This window comes from Pectinophora gossypiella, chromosome 15 (assembly GCF_024362695.1).
Source record: "Pectinophora gossypiella chromosome 15, ilPecGoss1.1, whole genome shotgun sequence".
NCBI classification, from domain to species: Eukaryota; Metazoa; Arthropoda; class Insecta; order Lepidoptera; family Gelechiidae; genus Pectinophora; species Pectinophora gossypiella.
Genome location: NC_065418.1, coordinates 6,124,578 through 6,145,733, shown reverse-complemented (window position 1 = coordinate 6,145,733; position 21,156 = coordinate 6,124,578). Strand labels below are relative to the sequence as shown.

At 35.9% G+C, this 21,156-nt stretch overlaps 1 protein-coding gene across 3 annotated transcripts in view; it reads right to left on the bottom strand.

Annotated features, from left to right (window-relative positions):
- Positions 1-21,156, bottom strand: part of LOC126373082 (alpha-actinin, sarcomeric) — a 34,028-nt gene that overhangs the window by 8,029 nt on the left and 4,843 nt on the right. For 2 of the 3 annotated variants that reach the window (XM_050019069.1, XM_050019067.1), the window contains exons 2-5: positions 2,077-2,281; positions 1,568-1,702; positions 1,088-1,318; positions 764-849 (exon numbers count right to left, since the gene is read on the bottom strand). In XM_050019069.1, coding sequence (XP_049875026.1) covers positions 764-849; positions 1,088-1,318; positions 1,568-1,702; positions 2,077-2,281 — 657 coding nt within the window. Of the gene's footprint in view, positions 1-142; positions 229-763; positions 850-1,087; positions 1,319-1,567; positions 1,703-2,076; positions 2,282-21,156 lie in introns of all 3 variants that reach the window. The other variant, XM_050019068.1, reaches the window with a different exon arrangement.

The following is a 21,156-nucleotide window of genomic DNA, read 5'->3' as shown; positions in this document are numbered from 1 at the left end:
TCCAAAGTTATGGATATAAATTATAAAAAGTACAATTTATTAAGATATTGTTAGTGTCTAAATAAAAACAAATTCTTGTATTGTAGGTAAAGTTCCTTTGTATTTTGACATATTTTTGTTTGTAAATCACAGCGATACAAACCTTCTGCGCGCCAGAGAAGCAATGATAGTAGGAAGACACGTACGTCATGACTGCCCGTTCGTCAGGCATCGCCGTGTTCTGCAGATCTGACAAGCGGCACGCAAGCGACACGGGTTAGTCTCATGCGGTGGTTCTCATCGAATATACTAGAATACTTGCATATGTTGGGAGAACTAAGAAAAACTGTGAAAATTTGACTGGTCTTAACCTCTCATCGATGCATTAGGGAATACTGCTTCGACAAACATTAAATTTCAAAAGACTTGCTGTTCTCCAACATACTCAAGCATTTTATTCGTAAATCAATAAATGTAGGTAGTTGTTAATGACATAAAGCTAAAATATCACTAAACAATATCAAGATTAGGTTTCAATTTCAACATCAATGGTATTAGGAAATCAAACAATTTCCCGTTCTCGTCTCTTTGGAATTTGTTTCTGGGACAATTGTTAACACTGCTCTGGCGACATTAACGCTGCGTCTTCTGAAGTTTCCTGTACTTTAGAAGAAGCGAGGTCTTCGTAAGAGCTTGAGGCATCATGCTATAAGTGACACACAAAGGCCTGGCATTAGGGGTCTTTCAAAATCGGGAGTTTGGCTATAGCTGGGACCGTCTATACCTGCTGCGCGCCTTGGAAGGCGTGGTAGTAACATGACACATAGGTCATAATGGCGCGCTCATCCGGCTTGGGGGTGTTTATAAGGTCTGCAATATTCACGTTATAAGTTATTGTACACGACTATGGTTGTAGAAGTTCGGCTTTTGTTTCACAATTGGTTTCAGAAAAGGTGATTATTATATTAGAGGTCAACATGATTCAAACGATGAATGTTGAAGTAATTCTTAATGTCTCTCTCTTATTTTCTCGTTTTATATTTAAAGGCCAACGGTCAAACATAGTCAATCGATGTTATAGGGTAACACAAGCTTGTAAGCAACTTACCGTCGGGGTCCAACATTCTGGGGATATCCAGATACTTTTCAGCCACATCGAAAGCGGTGTTGAGGTTCTCCAGGGGGTTGTCCTTGGAGAGTTTGCTGTAGTCGATGAGGTCTGGTCTGTGTCTGTGGATGAGTGCACAGAATGCGAGACCGTCCTTGAAGGAGAGGTGGAAGTTCTGAACGTTCACGTTCTTGTAAGGAGCCGTCTTGCGTTGGCACCAGAGGAGCAGACCTTCCTGTAATTTAAAAAAAGAAATGTCGGTTTGGATTTCTAGTCTCTTGTTAAGCTTTGGGTTTTCTTTACTTTATCTGACCTTCTCTTTAATAAATGGATTAGTATGAATATTTATTACTCGAAAGATATGAAGACGGGCAATTTTATTCCCAGTTTTAAAATAACATTTGGTTATTTGCTTCTACTTCTCTTTTGTTTTTCAAAATTCTTGTCTTGTTAGATTGATGTCTGTGACAGTAAAAACACTTGCCTTGGCGGTCATCTCCTCGACTGAGATATCCTGGATGGCGAATCGCAGGATGATAGTCCAGATCATACCCAAGGTCATTTTGAGGTTGCCATCGACGATTTCTTCAGCACCGATGGACACCAACTTGACGCCTGGAAATTATAGTTATTTTATGTTGAATGTGAACAAAAAATCAGTTTTGTTTTTTGTTACAGTTATCATAAAAGTAGGTATTGTGGTTGTGTTTATTTGTTTTCCTTAATTCTTATTTTCCTTAACCTATTTTTATGTAACAACATTGACTGAACCTAATTGAAACTATTTATCTTGCTTGTATTTTTATCCAAATCAATATTAACATTGAATGCGAAAGTACCAAACTTTGTCTGTCCGTTACCTTTTCACGCTTAGGTCGCTAGGCTGATTTAGATTCGAACATAATTACTTTACTTTTTAGAGACGAACTTGTATATCGCAATATACCTAAATGAAATCTATGTTAATAGTATTATTACAAAAATATCACCTTTGGATGCGATAAAGTCGAGGGCCTTGTTGACGTTGGCGATCTTGTGGAAGCGCATCTTGCCGCGGTCGGGTTTCGGCAGGGTCTCTCCGGAGATTACCTCCAGCAACAGCATCAGCTTCAAGCCATTTCTGAAGTCTTCCTCGATGTTCTCGATGCCGGTGCCGGCTTTCCTCAGGTGGCTGTTGCACCATGCTGTGAAGGTCTGGAAATTTGAAAAGAGAATGTTAGTTTTGGTGTCTGTTGTGCCGTAGTGGAAAAGTGTGACGGAGAATCTTCTGTAATTTATTAAGTTGATGGTGAATAAATTGCTAGTTTGGTTTTCAAAACTAGTCGATGCCTTTAGCTTCTTGAGAGAATATTTCTGTATTTATATGCGAAAGGGTTGGCTTCTGTGTGTATTTTCTGAATTAGGATGTATATATTATTGTTAACATTTAAAACACTTAGGTTGCTACTAATTTTAAATGTACCTAAACGCTTATTGTAGACACCCGATATGATGAGGTACTTAAAGTTCCAAATATAAATATATTATTGCGCGTTTGCTTTGCACTTGTAGAGTAGCATGGTGTCGTTTTTTTTTAAATAAAAATATGGACGAGTATATACGTAGAGGCCGGTAAGTTTCTACGACCTTCTATGTCATCAAATGGGACTCAAAGAAAATTTTAATGGAATCTTTTACGAGCGTCATATAAAAGACATATTTTTGCTTATCATTTATGGACCTCGAGAAAGCTTACTTAATCGTCTGTGGTACTTGTGACTTTCTACTATTACATATCTCTTTTATCGTAATAATTGTAAGTAGGTACTTGTTGTTTTCTAAGGACATAGTCCTTAAATAAATATAATATTATTAATAGTACTTATTGAACGTATTATAATGATATTTAAAATAGATTCATTTGTGATGGATATTCCATCATTTATAACGATCATCGTAAAAATTACGTCCACCTGTTAAACGATTGCATAATCAAATTAAAATTTAAATGTCGTTAGCATCTTCAAAATGTCGCTTTCGATCCAGTTTCGTTTATTTAAATTAGATATATGGAAACTCAAAATGCCGGATGTGTAAGTGGCATAAATTTGTGTGTATTCGCCAAATGGTCTCCGTAGATCAATACTGCAATTGCATTCAGGTAGGGGAGACGCGAGGGGTTCGACCCTCGGAATCAGTCTGTCGCTATTAGCACTCGCATACTGTAGACCTATACAGCTGTAAACTTAGTTAGAAACGGTGCTTTGTGCAAATTGGGGAATAATATACGTCCAGTTCATGTTTATTATCTTTACGAGTATGACGAGTATGTAGACGGATTGAAAGAAGGGAAGTAAACAAAAAGTCGAAAACATTTGTCTCGTAGTATTATGATAGGAATAAGAATTTGTAATTCTTGCTTTATATTTATCTCATCGTGTTTGAACTACCTAAAACAAATATTCTTGTAAACGTCAAACCTTTTAATTTGAAGAATCGTTATTAGTAGATATCTACCACCTACTTGCATATCTTAATTATAACTAGTTGAGTCATTCACAGCTGCAGGAACAATATCGTGTTTCAGACAAATTATAAAAATAAATAATTGAATAAGTAGTTTCTTTTATAAGTAGATAGACACCAAAAGCATGGCAGGATTGTACGTAAACTTCAACATTTTTACATTATTCCTTAAACTACCTATAAACAAAAAGGTACCTATTTCAAAAATAATATTATCTCTACGTAACAAATACAGCTTCTGCATGTCATATTGTTTATTCCATATAAATGTCATGTGAACGAATAAAATTATATGTAAGTAAAAACAATGCGTTTAGATTTACAACATACTTCATATTTTACTACGCTGCTGTATCGTATTTATAATTTTAAAATGTTCCATAGGAATTACAGGTAATCTAGTGACCCCAACAATCAAATTCTAGGTTTTCGTTCTAAACAGTCACACATTTATTTCATACATTTATTTTATCTACGGCCTACCAATAAAAAAATAAACAGGTGTTGATTGTGTGTATGTAAGCATTTCCAAAAGTAAGCAAGTTAACATAGTTTTTATTTTCTAAAGCCAAGGTAGGTATTACGTGTCTGAGATGTATTTGTTGTTTGCAAGAATATGAGTATTTTATTTTAGTAGTTACAGATTTAGCAACGGCCTTCTGGTTGTTTTAGACAGACATTTACTAGAGCACAGTACGTACTTTGATGATAAGTTGATAATTCAAAAATTAGACTAGAGTCAGAAAACCTTGGGTCAGCTTATCCGAACCACATCGTTCCTACGATGATTCAGTAGAATAAACATTCAATTTTTGTTACTCTAGCAACTCGCCAATAATAAAATCTTGGAATGTGGAGGCCGTCCTGATCTGGCCTAACGAAAGTTCCACAGATGTTTGTTTTAAAATCTGTAGATTTTTCGTTTCGCAAATTCACGGGAAAATTGACCAACAATGCAATCAAATTAAGGATGACTGATTCAAACGGTGACAATAAACACATTGTGTTGATATCCACAATGAGCATGGCATCATCTATTGCCTACATTATATCAACAGTGTCTATGAAGCCATGTACTTTATGTACATTGGTCTAGTTGCCCCTCCCGTGAACTGCAGTGATTTGTTCCGGAGGTCTCAAGGTTACAGATAAATGGAAATCATTCACAATGTTCGCAGCGTGCGCCGACGCTATTGACGTGACAATTAATTCAAAGAAGTCCTCGCTACAATTGATCTCGTGCTGCTAAATAGTCATTAGAGTTATTTTTTTTATTACAATCATTGCAAAGTTCCATATCTTCAAACGTTAAGCAGAATATTTGCTTACATTTATCAAGATTTAAAAAACAGGGACATTTAGTTAAATCGTATGTCATCGTCATCGCGAAGATTAAAATACGTGGGTATACTTATTAGTTTAGAGACGCCTGGTATTTAGGTCAAGAAACCGCCAGTAACTTTAAAATGTAGGATTCAAAGATGAAAGCAATGTAGTGATTACCGTGAACTCAATAGATATCTGCTCTAGTATCTCTTGGAATATGGAAACTGGGTCCATTGTTGTAGAGGTTTCGCAGACAGTACGTATAAATAAAGGCACGTGAGGTGAGCCACGGGCAAAAAATTCTACCTGCCTCCATCTAATCTGATTGCGTTACGGTATTTCAATACTACTGACAATGTAATTAAATTCACTTTTCTTTGAATAGAAGCGACGTTTTGTTAGGAAGATATGCGGGTAGCACTTGGGATCATTAAAACTGACCAAACTGCATGAGCGACGGTAATGTGTGAATCATCGTTGGGGTATGTTGCAGCTGCTTTTTGGCACGGGACTGACATTAATAATACCATCATAACATGACCTAGAGCGCGCAGGTGAAGGCATATTTATGAGACATAACCTCAGGGACGTGTGCGGCCATCACTTTCTGCGCTTTTAACGGTCTGTGGCTGACATGTTACGTTACGGTTGTAAAATTATTCGCACACGTTTTAAAAGATGTAACGAGTTTTTTAAATGTGTAACAAACAATATATGGTTCGCGATATTTTAAAAGGATATAAATCAATATTGACTGAATATTTATTTTTAAATAACAAAATAAATCTTGATGCGGATGAAATTTATGTTATACTTTCAAATAACAATTTGAAGAAGATAAGGAATGACGATCTAACGATTAGAGCTTGCAAAGACAGAACAGCACACGAACAACACGCAGCACGTTCAGAATAAACGTGTCATCTAGATATTCAACGGTGGCCTTAGTGCATGGAGGACGTCCCTGAGACAAAACACGCTTTGTGACCTAGAATGTGAAAATAATCCAGCGTCACCTTGCAACGGCCACTCGGACGGGCGATCTAAAATAAGGTACCAGGTGTAGTGCGCGTGCCATTTAGAATGAGATACGAACTAGCATCTGCAGTGCGCACATAGAATAATACCGAGCGGCCTGCATTTGAGATGTAGACGTCCTTGCTACCAAAGAACTGGAGCAGCAGTGGGAAGACGACGAAGTAGTTATGTTTGTAGCGAAGTTCAGGTCAAGTTTAGATAGTGTTTGCAGTTTAGAGCGCACAGAGCTTGAGATCAAAATTGTATGCAGAAGCGAATAGGAATTCATGGACAGTTACAGGAAGAGCTTAGCTAGCATAAATAAACATGCGAATTTACAATACTGGGTATTTCTGTTATTATGGAAACATTAATTATATTTTATACACCTTGACTTGGCTTTTACATAAAGAAACGTAATTTCTTACGAGAATAAAATGACTAAATTAAAAAGAAAATATATTTACAATATTTTGTGCGATAATCTGCAATTGAAAGTAAATTATTGATACTAAATTGTCATTACCAAACAAAGCCGTTTACTGCTGCAATATAGGCGAATCTGTCATCGACAAAGGGAGGGTTAGCTGATTTTGAGTATTTCAGACTTTGTCGTTGGCTCTATTCCACTAGGATATGTGGGCAATAGGTATGTCAACACATAGCTAGTGTGAAGAATGAGAGGTTGCTTCAAGGCGAACGTGGCGTTCTGGGTCGCCTATTCTATTATTGTTTAGCCGGACAGTCAGACAAATAACAACCTCTAAACTGCACGAGAACTTTCTTTTGACATTGAATAACTTATTGTTACCGTTACTACAAGAAGTCTGGTCGGTTAGGCTAGGTTAGTGACGTTACCTACAATATTTACTACATGGCTTATCCAAGTTGCAAACGATTACGACAAACGACAAATGGGATTAACATAAGGTGGTATGTTAATCCCATAAATTTTATTCGATTACGCTGTTGCGTTTCGTAGTCGTTTATTACTTGGCTAAGGCTAGTGAAAGTTCAGGCTTTATAACCAAGCAAACATACAATCATAATGTCACGAATACTCGTACATTTAAAAGAAATAAACGAGCATGGCAGTCACGGAGGGAAGTCATTCAGTCCATTGAGACAGATCAGCACAATCATCTTGTTGACGGCCGCCTATCGTCAGTTCTCAAACTAATTTCGCCGACTGTATTAGCATCACAAGATACAATATTACGTAATATCGGTACCTTCAGAAATTACATCGTGAAATGTCCAGAGGTCATAAGCAATAAATACGATACGATCGGTACAGTCAAGCCACATCGTTAAAAGAATTCCGGAATAATATTCAAGGTTTAGAACTTATAGCTGCCAAGAAAATATGAAACAGTCATCTGAGTCAGTCACAGTACCAATGTTTTATTCTCTACAGAGATTCTGAGGACGTTATGACATTTACCATAATTCATATCAGGGCTACAAGAAGTAATGAACATAAACTTGGAGTGAAGTGTTCTTGGCATAAGCTATGCCATTTGTTTCTACTATATGGTAGGAACAGAATGACAGTAACTGCTTGTATTTGTCTAATTTAATAATGCCACTGTTATGATTTACGCGTGTTTCATTCAGTGCCAACAACGGACAGGTAAAGGGACCATTGGTGCGAGGCAAATGCATTTTGGCAAGATTCTGTCCCGATGTTACGCCTCAGCCAATATCCGTTGCATCATCAAAATATAGCTCAAAGTTTAATTGATTTGGATTACGAAACTCATAAATACTATTAGATAACCTCCCATATGAAAGTGAATTTAAAATATTCAATTTAGAAAGTTTAAAAAAACAAATTGCTCTTTATGAATATTCAGTGTTATTGGAAGATCTTTGCTAGGATAACAACACGTTTCGATAAATTATTTAAAAGTGAAACATTTGGTAAATACGTAAATTCCGTTACGACTTGATCTTCAAGTGGTTGAACAAGTTTCTTGATTTGAAGATTTTAGTGTATATTACTCAACGTGGCTTAATAAATGATATAGAATACTCCGAGTAAAAGTGAAAAAGGTTGATGCTACCTAATCTTCGTATTTACTGCTGCAAGCTAATTTATTGTGATAAAATCTACACTATGTCTGCATTATAGTGCCAAAACACTATGCTAATGTCATTCTAAATTAGCTGTACCTAGTTAATTGAAGTCTAAATTACCAAGTGCGCCTGTCCTGTCTAGTTACTGTTGATTAGTGACATTATGATTAGCGAAAACTGGAGACTAAACATATAATATGCACTCAAACTAATATACTTTTTAATTTGTCATTTGAATAGGTAATTGTACACCTAATTGAACAACATTACTAGTGAGTGAATTATTAGTAGCAATGTCTCTTTTTGTATTTGCTTTGTTTTGTATGCAAAGCAGGTAGCCATACTGATTTAAAATCCAATCGACATAGTTCATGAGAACAGTTATTATGAGTCAAAATATTAAAGGACCCTGGTGAAACAATAAGTGATTATTTTGATGAATGGCGGTTGCAAATCGTGGGTGTTATAACGGTATGCGTGGATTATCTCGAGTTATAGAAGACATTAAAGTCAGGTTTACTTTTTACGAATCACACCGCGCTTGCTACGCCTACGGAATTTGTGAAGATTATTTGATTTATTGTTTTGTGTGGATGGTTTAATTAAAGTCAGAGGAAATCATAGAAGAAAGAAAATGTATTTTTACGTAGGTGTCCAAAAAAAGCATCAGACGCACCAGAAGATTTAAACAAAAGTTCTTAGCGCCGAAAACAAATACATTTTTTTCTTACGCTCCACATATCTGTGCTGCTTGCCAGACATATCGATATTAGCAGTTCATTATTCGAATACCGGTTAATGAGCGATGCCAAACAGCCAATGTTTGTTCAATTAACACGCATATGAGTTTAATAGGCATATGACGAGCTCAAGACAATACATGAATGCTAACAGAGTACTAATTGACACACCTGTCGATGGGACCAGAGCCAATTCGCCCACTAAGGATTTTTTGAATAACAATATTAAAAACCGTTGACTGGCTTTTAAACATACCTAATTAAACGTGTTATAACATTTTCCTACAATATTCATCAAGACTATAAAGACACATTGAGGTCTAATAAGACATTGGTCATAATTACGACTATGACTTTGTATTTGACACCTACGCAAGACTAAATCTGTAAACAGAAGAAGTAACAAGTGGAATGCTAAAACGACTTAAAAGTAACTAGCTGAAGTAAACGTATAGTAGTCATTGAAATGCGTGAAACGACAGTTCAATGAGCGAGGAACTCTTGACTAGCAACTGAAGATGGATAGCTTGGAGACGTAAATTTGCCTTCAGACAATGCATGGAATGTCCCAAGAATCCTCAGATCAAACATTCAAGTCCGTACAAACCCGGACAATGTCTCAGATGCCGAACTCACGCTTCATAAGTGCTTATTTGAGTTATTATATTACCGTCCCCGTTATTGAAGGAAAACAAATATGAATCATTTCAACGCAAAATTTTGGTATCGACGTTGATTCAATACAGAGAAGTGGCACTTACGTGTATTACCGCGTCAGAATTTTGTCGACAGCTAATAAAACAGCTATGTCATGTCACGATTATGTACCTGCAAAAAAGAAAAGCGTGCATAAGTAAATTGAAGAGACGGAATATTTGGAAGGCATCTCTGACGCTTTCATTTCTGGGATTATATTTAACGATGTCAATGATACACTGGCGGCAATAAAGCTGTGACGACAAACCTCGAAATACCGAGGAATAAAATCTCCATGGGAACAGATGGCCGATCTATTCGGAGCTGTGAATTTGTCTAGATACGCGTCTATTTACTTGCGTAGGCGTCTTTAATAACGTTAAGATATTCTAGTCTTTCAGAGGCGGGTAATTGGGGTGTAATTACCAGTGAAGTAAATCTGGAAGCCATTTAATTTTGGAGATTGTTTATTACTCCTGAGTCTTTTTAATTTTATTGAAATACTCTTTGGTTTTTGCAGTTTTTATTCTTGGTATTCTTCGTATCTAAGCAACCATCGGCCTATCAGGAAATAATTTGTTCCCACCAAGGCAACACAACGCTTTATAAAAATATCATCCGTAATAAACCTAGTTACGCGTGCCTTGCTATAAATATTGCTACAAGTAAGACGGACTTCCGCAAGCTTACAGAATTGGAATCCAGTAACACTTCCTAGTGTAAATAATGATGATGGCATCAGTGGGTAAGATTGACTGGATACTCCTTAATATAGGTGCATTCGTCATCGTGGTTTGTGGTTTAGTCATAGAAAGCGGCGTTACCATATGCACTTTATATTTGTACCTGATTACGTACAATATTAATTTGATAGCTTACATTGCTTAGTTATCTTGTCATAACGATCGGATAACCAATCGGATTGTATAATTTAAATGTAAACAACATGTAAGTCTTGTAAGAATACTGACATTTGATCATTTTAAAAGAAAAACGAAAGAATCTGGTAATATAACGCAAGATCATGACTATATTTACACCAAATTGAGCTAGTCAGAGGCAAATCTATCTTTATTCTTTATATTATTATTAAATATTTGCAATGACTATAACATAATGAAACTTTTATTTCTGCTAATTTAATAATACACGAGGATAATGCATTGGAAATGAGCTCACTTGCGTACGATGTTCCATCATACAGCTTTTCAGAGAATTATAGGTACTACAATTTGAAGAGTAAACCATGTCGAAAGAACAGTACCGAACGCTACTTGTTCTTGTGTAATGTATGTTACATACACATAATGCTAAATTAACCAACTGACAGGGCTGTTGACCGAATTCTTGCCTTTGAGTGCGATGCGTTGGATACGCACAGTCGCACACATACATATCCCGTCGAGTAAAGTAATTATAATAACAAACAAATAATAATATCTTTATTTATACTCAAAAAGCCTTAAATGTTTGACAATATTAGTTCACATTTACAAGTATGGAGTTACAGGCTGTGACGTAATTATTATGAGTATCCCTAAAAGGTTGAAAACTGAGTTAAGGACACCAGTTACAATCCAAAAGTTGCCTACAAAAAGCTTGAAGTGAGGGTGCTGACAATGAATATTGCTATATTCAGACAGAATTATGATTAAAGCTTCCATTGCTTTGTACTATGATCTAACTATAGTCAACTATCCAGTGTACACAAGCTATATCCAGCCTGAAATATTTGACACCAATCACTCTGACCTGCTTGCTTCAACGTCGTGTAAATATAGATCAGTAGTGACAGCCTCTGCTTCCGTGTCTCTATGTTTAGCTTTTAACAGACTTCAAAAAGGCTATCCTTTTAACCAGTTTATGGGTTTTGAAGTGTCCTTATCAGTTTTCATTAAGGCGATACATTTTATAATTTGTTTTGGGATTAGTGAAGTATTTTTTTGTTACTAGCGTTTTTTGTGATCCCTAGGTTGATTAGGGCATTGCATGCTGATCACTCGGTTTTTCGGAAGTAAGATTATCCGTGATTCATAAGGTCGGTACTATTGACTTAAGCAAATATAGGTGTAGTCACTAGATGAGTCTTGTCAAAGGGCGTTTGGTGTCTCAACAGTAACCCTGACACGAGAGTTGATGAGATCGGTCATTGATCTCATACTCCCAAAAAAAGAAGAATAACTTAATTTAAGAAGAATAAATTATGAACACAAACCTATGCCTACGATTCACAGTGACATTTATAACTGAATTCTTTGCATGTTTATCGAGATCTTATTAACAAAGCAAACATGTCTGGTTTTCAATATAATTATGTTGCTCGCACGACGTTACTGTTAGGTATAACATGTTTTTACTCCTAGTAAACCATTGTCGTCTATTGTGGCTTCGCTTTTATAAATTTTCACACGTTGACTGATGGAAAGTCACTGGGTTATGTTACTTGCGTTTCACTTTTGCCAGCTTATACCTTTACTACCTGTCTATGTCATGATACATGCGTACATACCTCAACACACGCGTAATTTCTATCTTGGCAGATAGAATCTTATTCAATGATTTGCTAAAATATCAATGAATCTACAAGAGTCGTCAGTTTCAAGTAGTTTCAACCAATCACAGATTAGGATTATGTTAATATTTGAACTGAGTTACACGATTAGGCCTCTGGAGTTCGCGGGAACAGCAGTGTCAGGGGCTTTTGACGGCTCAATAATAACCCTGACACCAGGGTTGTTGAGCAATCCACCTAACAATTATAACTTACACGATAGAAAAAGAAGATTGTGTGATTAATAATTTTGTATTAATTGTATTCATATTAAAATATTTTACAATATAAATTTGTATATTAGGTATTAGATACGTTAAAAAGTTTAACATGATTAGAGATTTTGTGGTTGAATGTTATGTAAGTAGTTAGATTTCCTGTTTTTGTAAATTGATATTTCACTTTTTGCGGAAATCTCATATATTTTCGTTGTCATAGTCTCAAGTTATTCGTAAACTGATGCTGATTGTAGCAAACATAAACTACAATTTATTTTTGTTCGACTGCTGTCCTGATTAGTTCATAAAAGAGATAGGGTTAGTATAAAACTATCAAATTAAAGTAGAATTTAGACTACGTTTTTAAATTTCAAGAATGAACACCAAAGTCTACTTTGAAATTACAAGAAAAGTTATATTTTATAATACCTACTTATTTCCATCCCAATATATGATCATATATACTACAATAACTTTTATTTCATTTCATTAAAGAGTACAAAAATAATTTATAGTAAATTTTTATTCGTGACTGCATTCTCATGGAAAATATAGGAAACATCTGGAAGAATGCGGCTGTGATTAAATTGAAACAGACAAGCAGATGATTGAAATTATTTCGTGAAGAATTATTTAAATAATTTACCGGAAAACATCATCTCAGGCCTTTACATTTTTACCCACGACGGAACGGAGCAGGTATATGCGTTTAGGGTGAGAGATGTTTGTGTGTGCGTTTGTGCAAAGAAATGTTATTAATTATCTTCTAAACTAATAATCCGATTTTGATGCGGTTTTCAATAACGGGTTTGTGTTTGATGAGTTCATGTTATTAGACAAGTGTCATGTCTGTAACTCACTAGGGGACGCCACAATATTAGTGTTTAGAATAAATATTATCCGAAACGCCTCTTCAATTTATAATAGCAATTTATTTGCAATAGTTTTTATTAACATAACATAAACTGCCTATATACGTCCCACTGCTGGGCACAGGCCTCCCTTCAATCAACCGGAGGGGGTAGGGGGGGGGGGGGTAGTTTTTATTAGTTAATTGTTTTTGACAGGCGTTTTTTTTTTCGGTTCCATTGATTACACGTAATTACGTCGAACACGGTGCTGTTTCATTGCTACCTAAATCCCTTAAAAATCAGTAAAAAGGCATTGATATGCCTTTTCACAATCAATAAATTGTAGATAAATTAATACGAAGTGATTGGCAAAGATTAAAGAAAAATCAAGATCGACTATAAGCGGCACGTGGATTGTGTGGTCAAGTGAATCAAATTCATCCAATTAATCCTCATTTAATTCATAAAGTTGAACCCATCACTCAATAATCAGGTAGTATTAAGTAAACAGCCTCCGTGGTCTAGTGGTTAGACCGTTAGGCTCACGATCTGGTGTTCCGGATTCGATTCCCGATGGGGACATTGTCGAAATCACTTTGTGAGACTGTCCTTTGTTTGGTAAGGACTTTTCAGGCTTGAATCACCTGATTGTCCGAAAAAGTAAGATGATTCTGTGCTTCGGAGGGCACGTTAAGCCGTTGGTCCCGGCTATTAGCCGTAAAAACACCTCCACCAACCCGCAGTGGAGCAGCGTGATGGAGTATGCTCCATACCCCCTCCGGTTGATTGAGGGGAGGCCTGTGCCCAGCAGTGGGACATATGTAGGCAGTTTATGTATGTTATGTATTAAGTAAAGCAAAGTGTTGTTAATTACGGTTAGTATAATTTTAATTACATTTATTACCCACGACGGAACGGAGCATTTATATGCGTTTAGGGTGAGAGATGTTTGTGTGTGCGTTTGTGCAAAGTAATGTTACCACCTATCTTTTAAACTAATGATCCGATTTTGAGGCGGTTTTCAATAGCGGGTTTGTGTTTGATGAATTCATGTTCTTAGACAGGTGTCATGGCTGTAACTCACTAGGGGCGCCACAATATTAGTGCAAAACAATGTTGCAATATAATCAAAACGAAATGTCCGATTACAATTCTGTTTTCGGCAATGTGTACGTGGTAGCTTATTGCATGTTCCCAAATAATAAAAATTACGTCTTTAACTCACTAGAGGGTGCTACAATATTAGTGAAAAATAGTATTGCAATAATATTAAAACGAATTGTCCGATTTCAATGCGGTTTTCAGCAATGGGTTCGTAGTTGAATGGTGCATGGTCTAAGATAAGTCTTATGATATTAACTCACTAGGAGGCGCTGCTATATTAGTGTGAAACGTTTATATTGCAATATTATTAAAATTAAAACGTATTGTCTGATTTCAATGCGGATTACAGGAATGAGTTCGTGGGTGATTGGTGCATGTTTTCAGATGAGTGTTATAGAGGTAACTTTAAACAGAAAGCAACTGTATAATATATAATAAGGGACTTAATATTATGTGGTAGGATGAATCACACTTATTGTTTTGCGAGATCTTACCTACACATTATATAGATTATGATTCGTATATGCTCTCTAAAAAGTCTGAAATAAAATTAAGCAAAATTAAAAATTTTGAAAAAACCCACGACGGTAAAAATCTCATCGAAAAAGAATAAAATAACTCAAAACCCCCGACTTAACCCAATTATTATGTAACGAAATATTATATTAGACTTAAAAATACTTCCAAAAAGAGTTATTATCTCGAGACATCGGTAATAGATATACTTAAGTACCTAAACAATGAATATGGATGTTTACAGTTTTTTCCTAACGTGTCTGTTTCTCGAAAATATACTTAAATGTAGCGATAATAATTTTACCATAATACATAACCGAGGAATATCCGTCGGGGGCTGCCTTTTCTATATGAAATTTCAACAAAAATTTAATCATACTCATAAGTGTATTTTATGTCGTCGTTAAACATCTACAATTCTTCAATAATTGTATTCACGTCACTAGAAAAACTTTAGCTGGGTTAATGGCAGCCCCCGACGGATATTCCTCGGTTATGTATTATGGTAAAATTATTATCGCTACATTTAAGTATATTTTCGAGAAACAGACACGTTAGGAAAAAACTGTAAACATCCATATTCATTGTTTAGGTACTTAAGTATATCTATTACCGATGTCTCGAGATAATAACTCTTTTTGGAAGTATTTTTAAGTCTAATATAATATTTCGTTACATAATAATTGGGTTAAGTCGGGGGTTTTGAGTTATTTTATTCTTTTTCGATGAGATTTTTACCGTCGTGGGTTTTTTCAAAATTTTTAATTTTGCTTAATTTTATTATCAGATGATTCAAACAGCTTTTCTGTGGCAGCGTTTAAAATGGCTGTAAAGTCCAAAAACATGGTGATGGAGAAAATACATGGGTACCTACAACGTTCTTAGGAATAAGTATTTCTTAAACAAACTCTTCAGCGAATCTTCTGTTACAGAACCTCTAGTCTGCAAAAGCAGACTAAAGCCATAGAATTTCTAAAGCTTCTGTATAAAGCTTTTCTTTATATGAAGTTTATGTATCTATAACAAAATTAGCAAAATATTGTATCTATTAATTCGTAGATACTAGTGGTGAATCTACTTTAAAAACAAGTTATTTGTTGTTATTATTAGATGCATGCTATTGTTAGTCGACAAGGTACCCTTTTCAAAGGCAAATAAAGACTAATTCTGTTGTCATTCTTATTTCGTCTATCTATCTACCTTTAAGAATATACTGATGAAGCTAGTTCCTCTCTCACTTTTCCATCACCGATAAGCCAATGGCAATTACAATTTACCTACCCATTTACCGCACCCAGTGTGTTGCTTTCGTCCTTTGTTTCATTATCTGTACTTACTAATGAGTGTAACCTTATTGTATCGTAAAAGTTTTGCCTATCAACAAGGTTTGTTTGGAGGACATGGGTTCCGGTCGGTTGGCACAATGACATGCCACTGTTTATACGCGTTTCCAGTTCCTTGTCGCATATATCTCTCAATGTTTATTTTTATTACTTTCAAAATGTATTATTTTAAAGGTGAATGAGCAATGCCCCACCCAGCAATATGCGTGAGTTTAGATTTTAGGTTATGTGAGCATCTATACTTACATTTACGTCCATTCTTAGCACGAGTATCTACTTCAAATAAAATTTAATCTTCAGTTTCATTAACGACTTTTTTACCAAAATCGGAATTCTATGCTGTTACTTCTTTTGTTTCTTTTGGATTGTTATGGTTTTTTTTTCTTTTGCTTTAACTGTTTTGCGTCCTATATATCTTTGTATATCTACTTCTCTTAAATTCTTACCAGTCATATAGGCACATAAACTCGCTCGGAATGTAACTGCCTTCTTTCCGTTTATCGGTTTTTTTATTGCCATAATTATTTGTGGATTGTTTATCGATGACCAGCCGTTTAGTTTAGTCTGTGTTTATTCTAATAACAAACATTGATGTCATGTCAGTTTATTACTTATAAAACTTAGCGCAATGACTCAATGAGTAAATCAATGAGTAAGTTCACACGCAAAGATGTAAATTAATGTGTGGGATTTGTAAAATGATGAATTTGCAATTTGGCAGGTATTGGAATACGATTATTGATGTGATTACGGTATTGAAGGATTTACTTTAGAACATTAGTTTACATAATTTGTAAAGCCAGTTTGAATTGTAAAGCCAGCTACAAACAAACAGCTAAAAAGATAGATTCTGTACGGTTAGCATACTTTTGTTGTATTGTTTGTTGACTAGCCATTCCCAATTGGACATTGATGATTGTTTGATTGTTTTGATTGAGATGCTATCGCTACAAAAGAGAAGTCAACAAATGAAAGATGCTCCTTACTCCCTCAGGATGATTGAGGGCCAGTCCATATAGGTACGTCCCATATGGGCTGTTTATGTTTTTTTTTTAATACAGGGCTTTCATAACCCACTGCTTTTTGCCTCATAAACCTTCAAGTTCAGAAAGTTCATTTTTTTTTGTAGTGGAGAACCTTCACTACAGACTGCCTCGATTGAAACCTCATTAAAATACATATAAACGCAATGCGAGTTTGAAATCCAGTACCAGATACGAATGTAGGCTACACAGGTATGCAAATAATTATTTATGGGACCAAGTGTGTCTGTGCTAGTATTTTGAAAAGTGAATGGTCCTGCCCACATGAAGGTATTCTAACATTCGTCCTTGTTTTAGTGCCGTTGACCCTCTGGGCGTATACAATAAGATTTGCTTCCATTGTTTGCATTTTTGACCTTTCATCGGCAAGCATGTTCCACATTAGCATATTGCAATTATAAGTATGACTAAGATGTTGTACCTTTGTCATGCATAACTGTGCATGTCTGCTTTTATCGTAATTGAATGTTATAATATTGATCATTCCAACTCCAAGTTTACACTAGCCTCATTCAGCTACACTTGCGAATTCCAACTTTGAGTCGGTTCATTCATAAATACGTTTATAACATAACGCTGACCCTCTAAATTACGAGTACTTACTTTATTTTATTTTGGTTCAATCACAAACAGCTTTAATTGTATGACAATAATAATAATATGATGTTTATTATTATGATGTCTAATTGTTTGCCAATTCGAAAAAAAATTTAAATTCCGTCCCGTGAAGGTTGCGTTTCATTTTATTTTAAAACAAAATAAAGTGCAGCGTCGCGTCGTAACAAGACATACTTTACACCTTTTATAAACAAAGTTGCCTATATTTTAAACACGCCAAATAAAAAAGAACGGTCAGCTATTCACGTCGACAACAATAAGGCGTGGAGGCACGTTCCAACACAATAATAGTACAGGTAAAGCTACGTGCGACGCCTAACTAACTTACCTCATATAACACAACGTGTTTAAAAAGAACATCATTGTTTTCGTTCCGACAAGGGACCAAGGGGTTTGTTTCTGGTTGTTGAATACCTTCATACTAGACGCAACCAGGTTTATAAAATGGACTGAGTTTTTTAAAGCAAATATATATAATTACAGAAACTGGAGAACACGATGCTACAAAAACAGCGAGTAGAAAAACTTTTGGACGGGAGATTAAAAAAACTGAGCCAGAAGGGTTCTTGAGTGAAGGTGAAGTTGACTTTGGCCGGAAAATAAGAAACCCACACGTCCAAGAAAACATGGCACGTTTCGGAAAATCGATGTATTTAGTTAAGTAAACAACAAAATCATTAGCCAACGCTCCAGGCACACCTACTCAACGACCGTTTGGACTCTCGCCACATCGTATAAAAGTTGTATTGTTTGTTAGTATTAATATTTTCACGTTGAAACGTTGTCGACGACTGTCCATTAGCAAGGCAGTAAAATCCAGGTTCTGTAACAACTGAAGCACGAAATTCGTGTCGTGTTTGGCAGAGTAGACTTCAAAGTATAGCTTTGCTTGATGTACCGTAAAAACATGTTTAAGTAGAGAAGGGAATCGTGCCGAGATTCGTAGAAACTGATGAGGAAAACAGACATATAATATAACTTAAAGGTAACAACATTTTACCGAGGCAAGCTCAAAATACGCAATTAGAATCATTTTATAGACTAATGATTCAATTTGAATACCAAGTATAATAAATACTACGAGTCCTGATTATAGCTTGCAAATGTTATGTTTTGAACAGCGTGATTTAGTAACTTGATAGTCATTAAACCGTTTAGTTGATCGAATAGATAACCAAATCGTTTAATATAGCATAATAATAATAATACCTAATTGTTATTATTAGAAAGGAAATTAAAAGATTAGATAAGCTATACAACACGCCAAATAGATTGTTCGTGAAGGAGATATATGATAACAGTTTAAAAACAGAAGTATTTTATCAGATGCAAAGTTTATTTTGAGCGATTTTTACGCTTCTGTAACACGCGGTAACAAAAAGATTTATAGCGGATGAACTCTGGCAATCCAGACATCCTGTTGGCACTGATAAATTTGAATTCGCAACGAGACCCATATTCGTAACACAATGAATAGTTGAAACCGACTGATCTATCACTTCCACATTAGGTGGTAATCTGACTGCGCTCGACGGGTTAGGAATGGAAGTTTCTAAGAAGCCTCCAAGTAGGTTCAGAAATCGTTTCTAAAGAAATGATCTACCGTTTGGTTCAAAAGAAGCAACTTTGGAGAATGACGCTTCATTTATTTTTTATCAGTACGTTCTACAATAGTGCTTGTGTCAACAGGCTTATCCGCTGCTGTATCAACTCGTTTGACGTAACTACCGTTATTACCATATCTATGTATACCTACTATAAATGGCAGATATACATATACGTTGATGCATCACGGTAACCGGAAGCCTCCTACGCAAAGGTATCTGTTTATTGACATCGTTCGGAATTTGACACTTGGTATAACTGATACAAATCCGTGATATTCATTTCTTGCCAATTAATCTGTGGTCGTGATTAGTCATCGAATTAAATTGACCTTCTTATGAATAGACTTTCCAAATTAGTGACATACAAACTGACGCATTAATTTCCTATGGTATGTTTGATAATTTACTGAGCTGATTTGCAGTAAAAGTAGCGGTTGTTATTGAAGCAGCACCGGTCCCTCTATTCTATTAACCCGGGAGGGGTTCAAATGTATAATAACTGGTCAGACCCCTGTAGCCCGCAGCCGGCTGCTGGTTTATCTAACAGATAATCGCTGCGATAGCATATCCGACACGTGGGTACGATAAGGACGGCTATACATGCTATTGTGTTGCAATGCTCTATTTGCCGCTTTCGAATGGGAAGGAAAAAATTAACTTATCGTCAGGAATGTGGTGACGATAATCATAGTCTGGAATAAATTTAGTATTACGATTTTCTAATTATACTAGCAAGTGAGTGTAAGCATTTTGCGTAGGTGGCAGTTGGCCCGAAAATAGACCATCTTGGCATCGGTTGCAGGCCGGTACGGGGGCGGCGGATATGATGTCTGTCTCTGTCTATCTTAATGAAAGGCTCTCTAAAATCATTATAATTTTCCGTTTAAATATACTGTTGTCTCAGTCTCATATCATCTTTCTCCAAGTCTATGCTTGACGTTCTTTGACTCTCCAGTGGTCATATTATATTTCTATAGGTTTCTAATATCAGGTCTATCAATGATTTTGTATTCGTTTTCGTCACAATATCTGTGGTTTTCGTAATTCCGTGCGTCACTTGGCTAGTTTATACATAGACTAAACAGAGATAAGATCAATGGGAGAATCAAAAAGAGGTTCGGTTCGTATAATTGTGTTCGAAAATTCGAAAACAAATGAGTAGTGTGTCGTATACGAGTACAAGGTTGCTGGTTGACATCGGGCTCGAGGCATCGCACCTGGGTGCAGCGAGTGGGCGGGCCGCGCTATCTCCACGTTTTGAAACACAGAACCAAGAAATAATGAGACACGACTCTATGCTGCTGTTGAGTAAGACATCATAGCCTGGTAGAATGAAAGGGAACGCCTTTTTACTTTCGAAACTCCAGCGCTATTCCTCCTAATTTTATGGACATGCTTTTTTCTAGAATCGAATTACTGTTTTTATCAGTTGTTAGTTTATTAACATCACGTTAACACGCTGTATTAATAAAGATCAGCAATTTGTGAATATCCAGGAGACAGTTCACCGATTATGCTCTGCTAAGTTTAAAGAAATGTATTAAACTTAGCAGAGCATAATCGGTGAACTGTCAATAAAAAGTGATCGGCATTAGTTCAAGGTATTTTACTCTAATAAAAAACGAGCTAGTTTTAATTAAGTGCCCACATAACGCGAAGGGTCTATAATTTGTTGCGTCTACACGTTCACTTAGATTGTCCGCAGAGAACCGGTCCACTTAAAATGATATTATTGACGTGGGCTAGAGTGTTCGCCCAGCGTGATTGTGTTCGGTATCGTACGTGATTTCGAACACTGTCATTCCTGTGGACACACAAATCCTGTGGTTTTAAGAAGAAAATGCATGAGTAACAT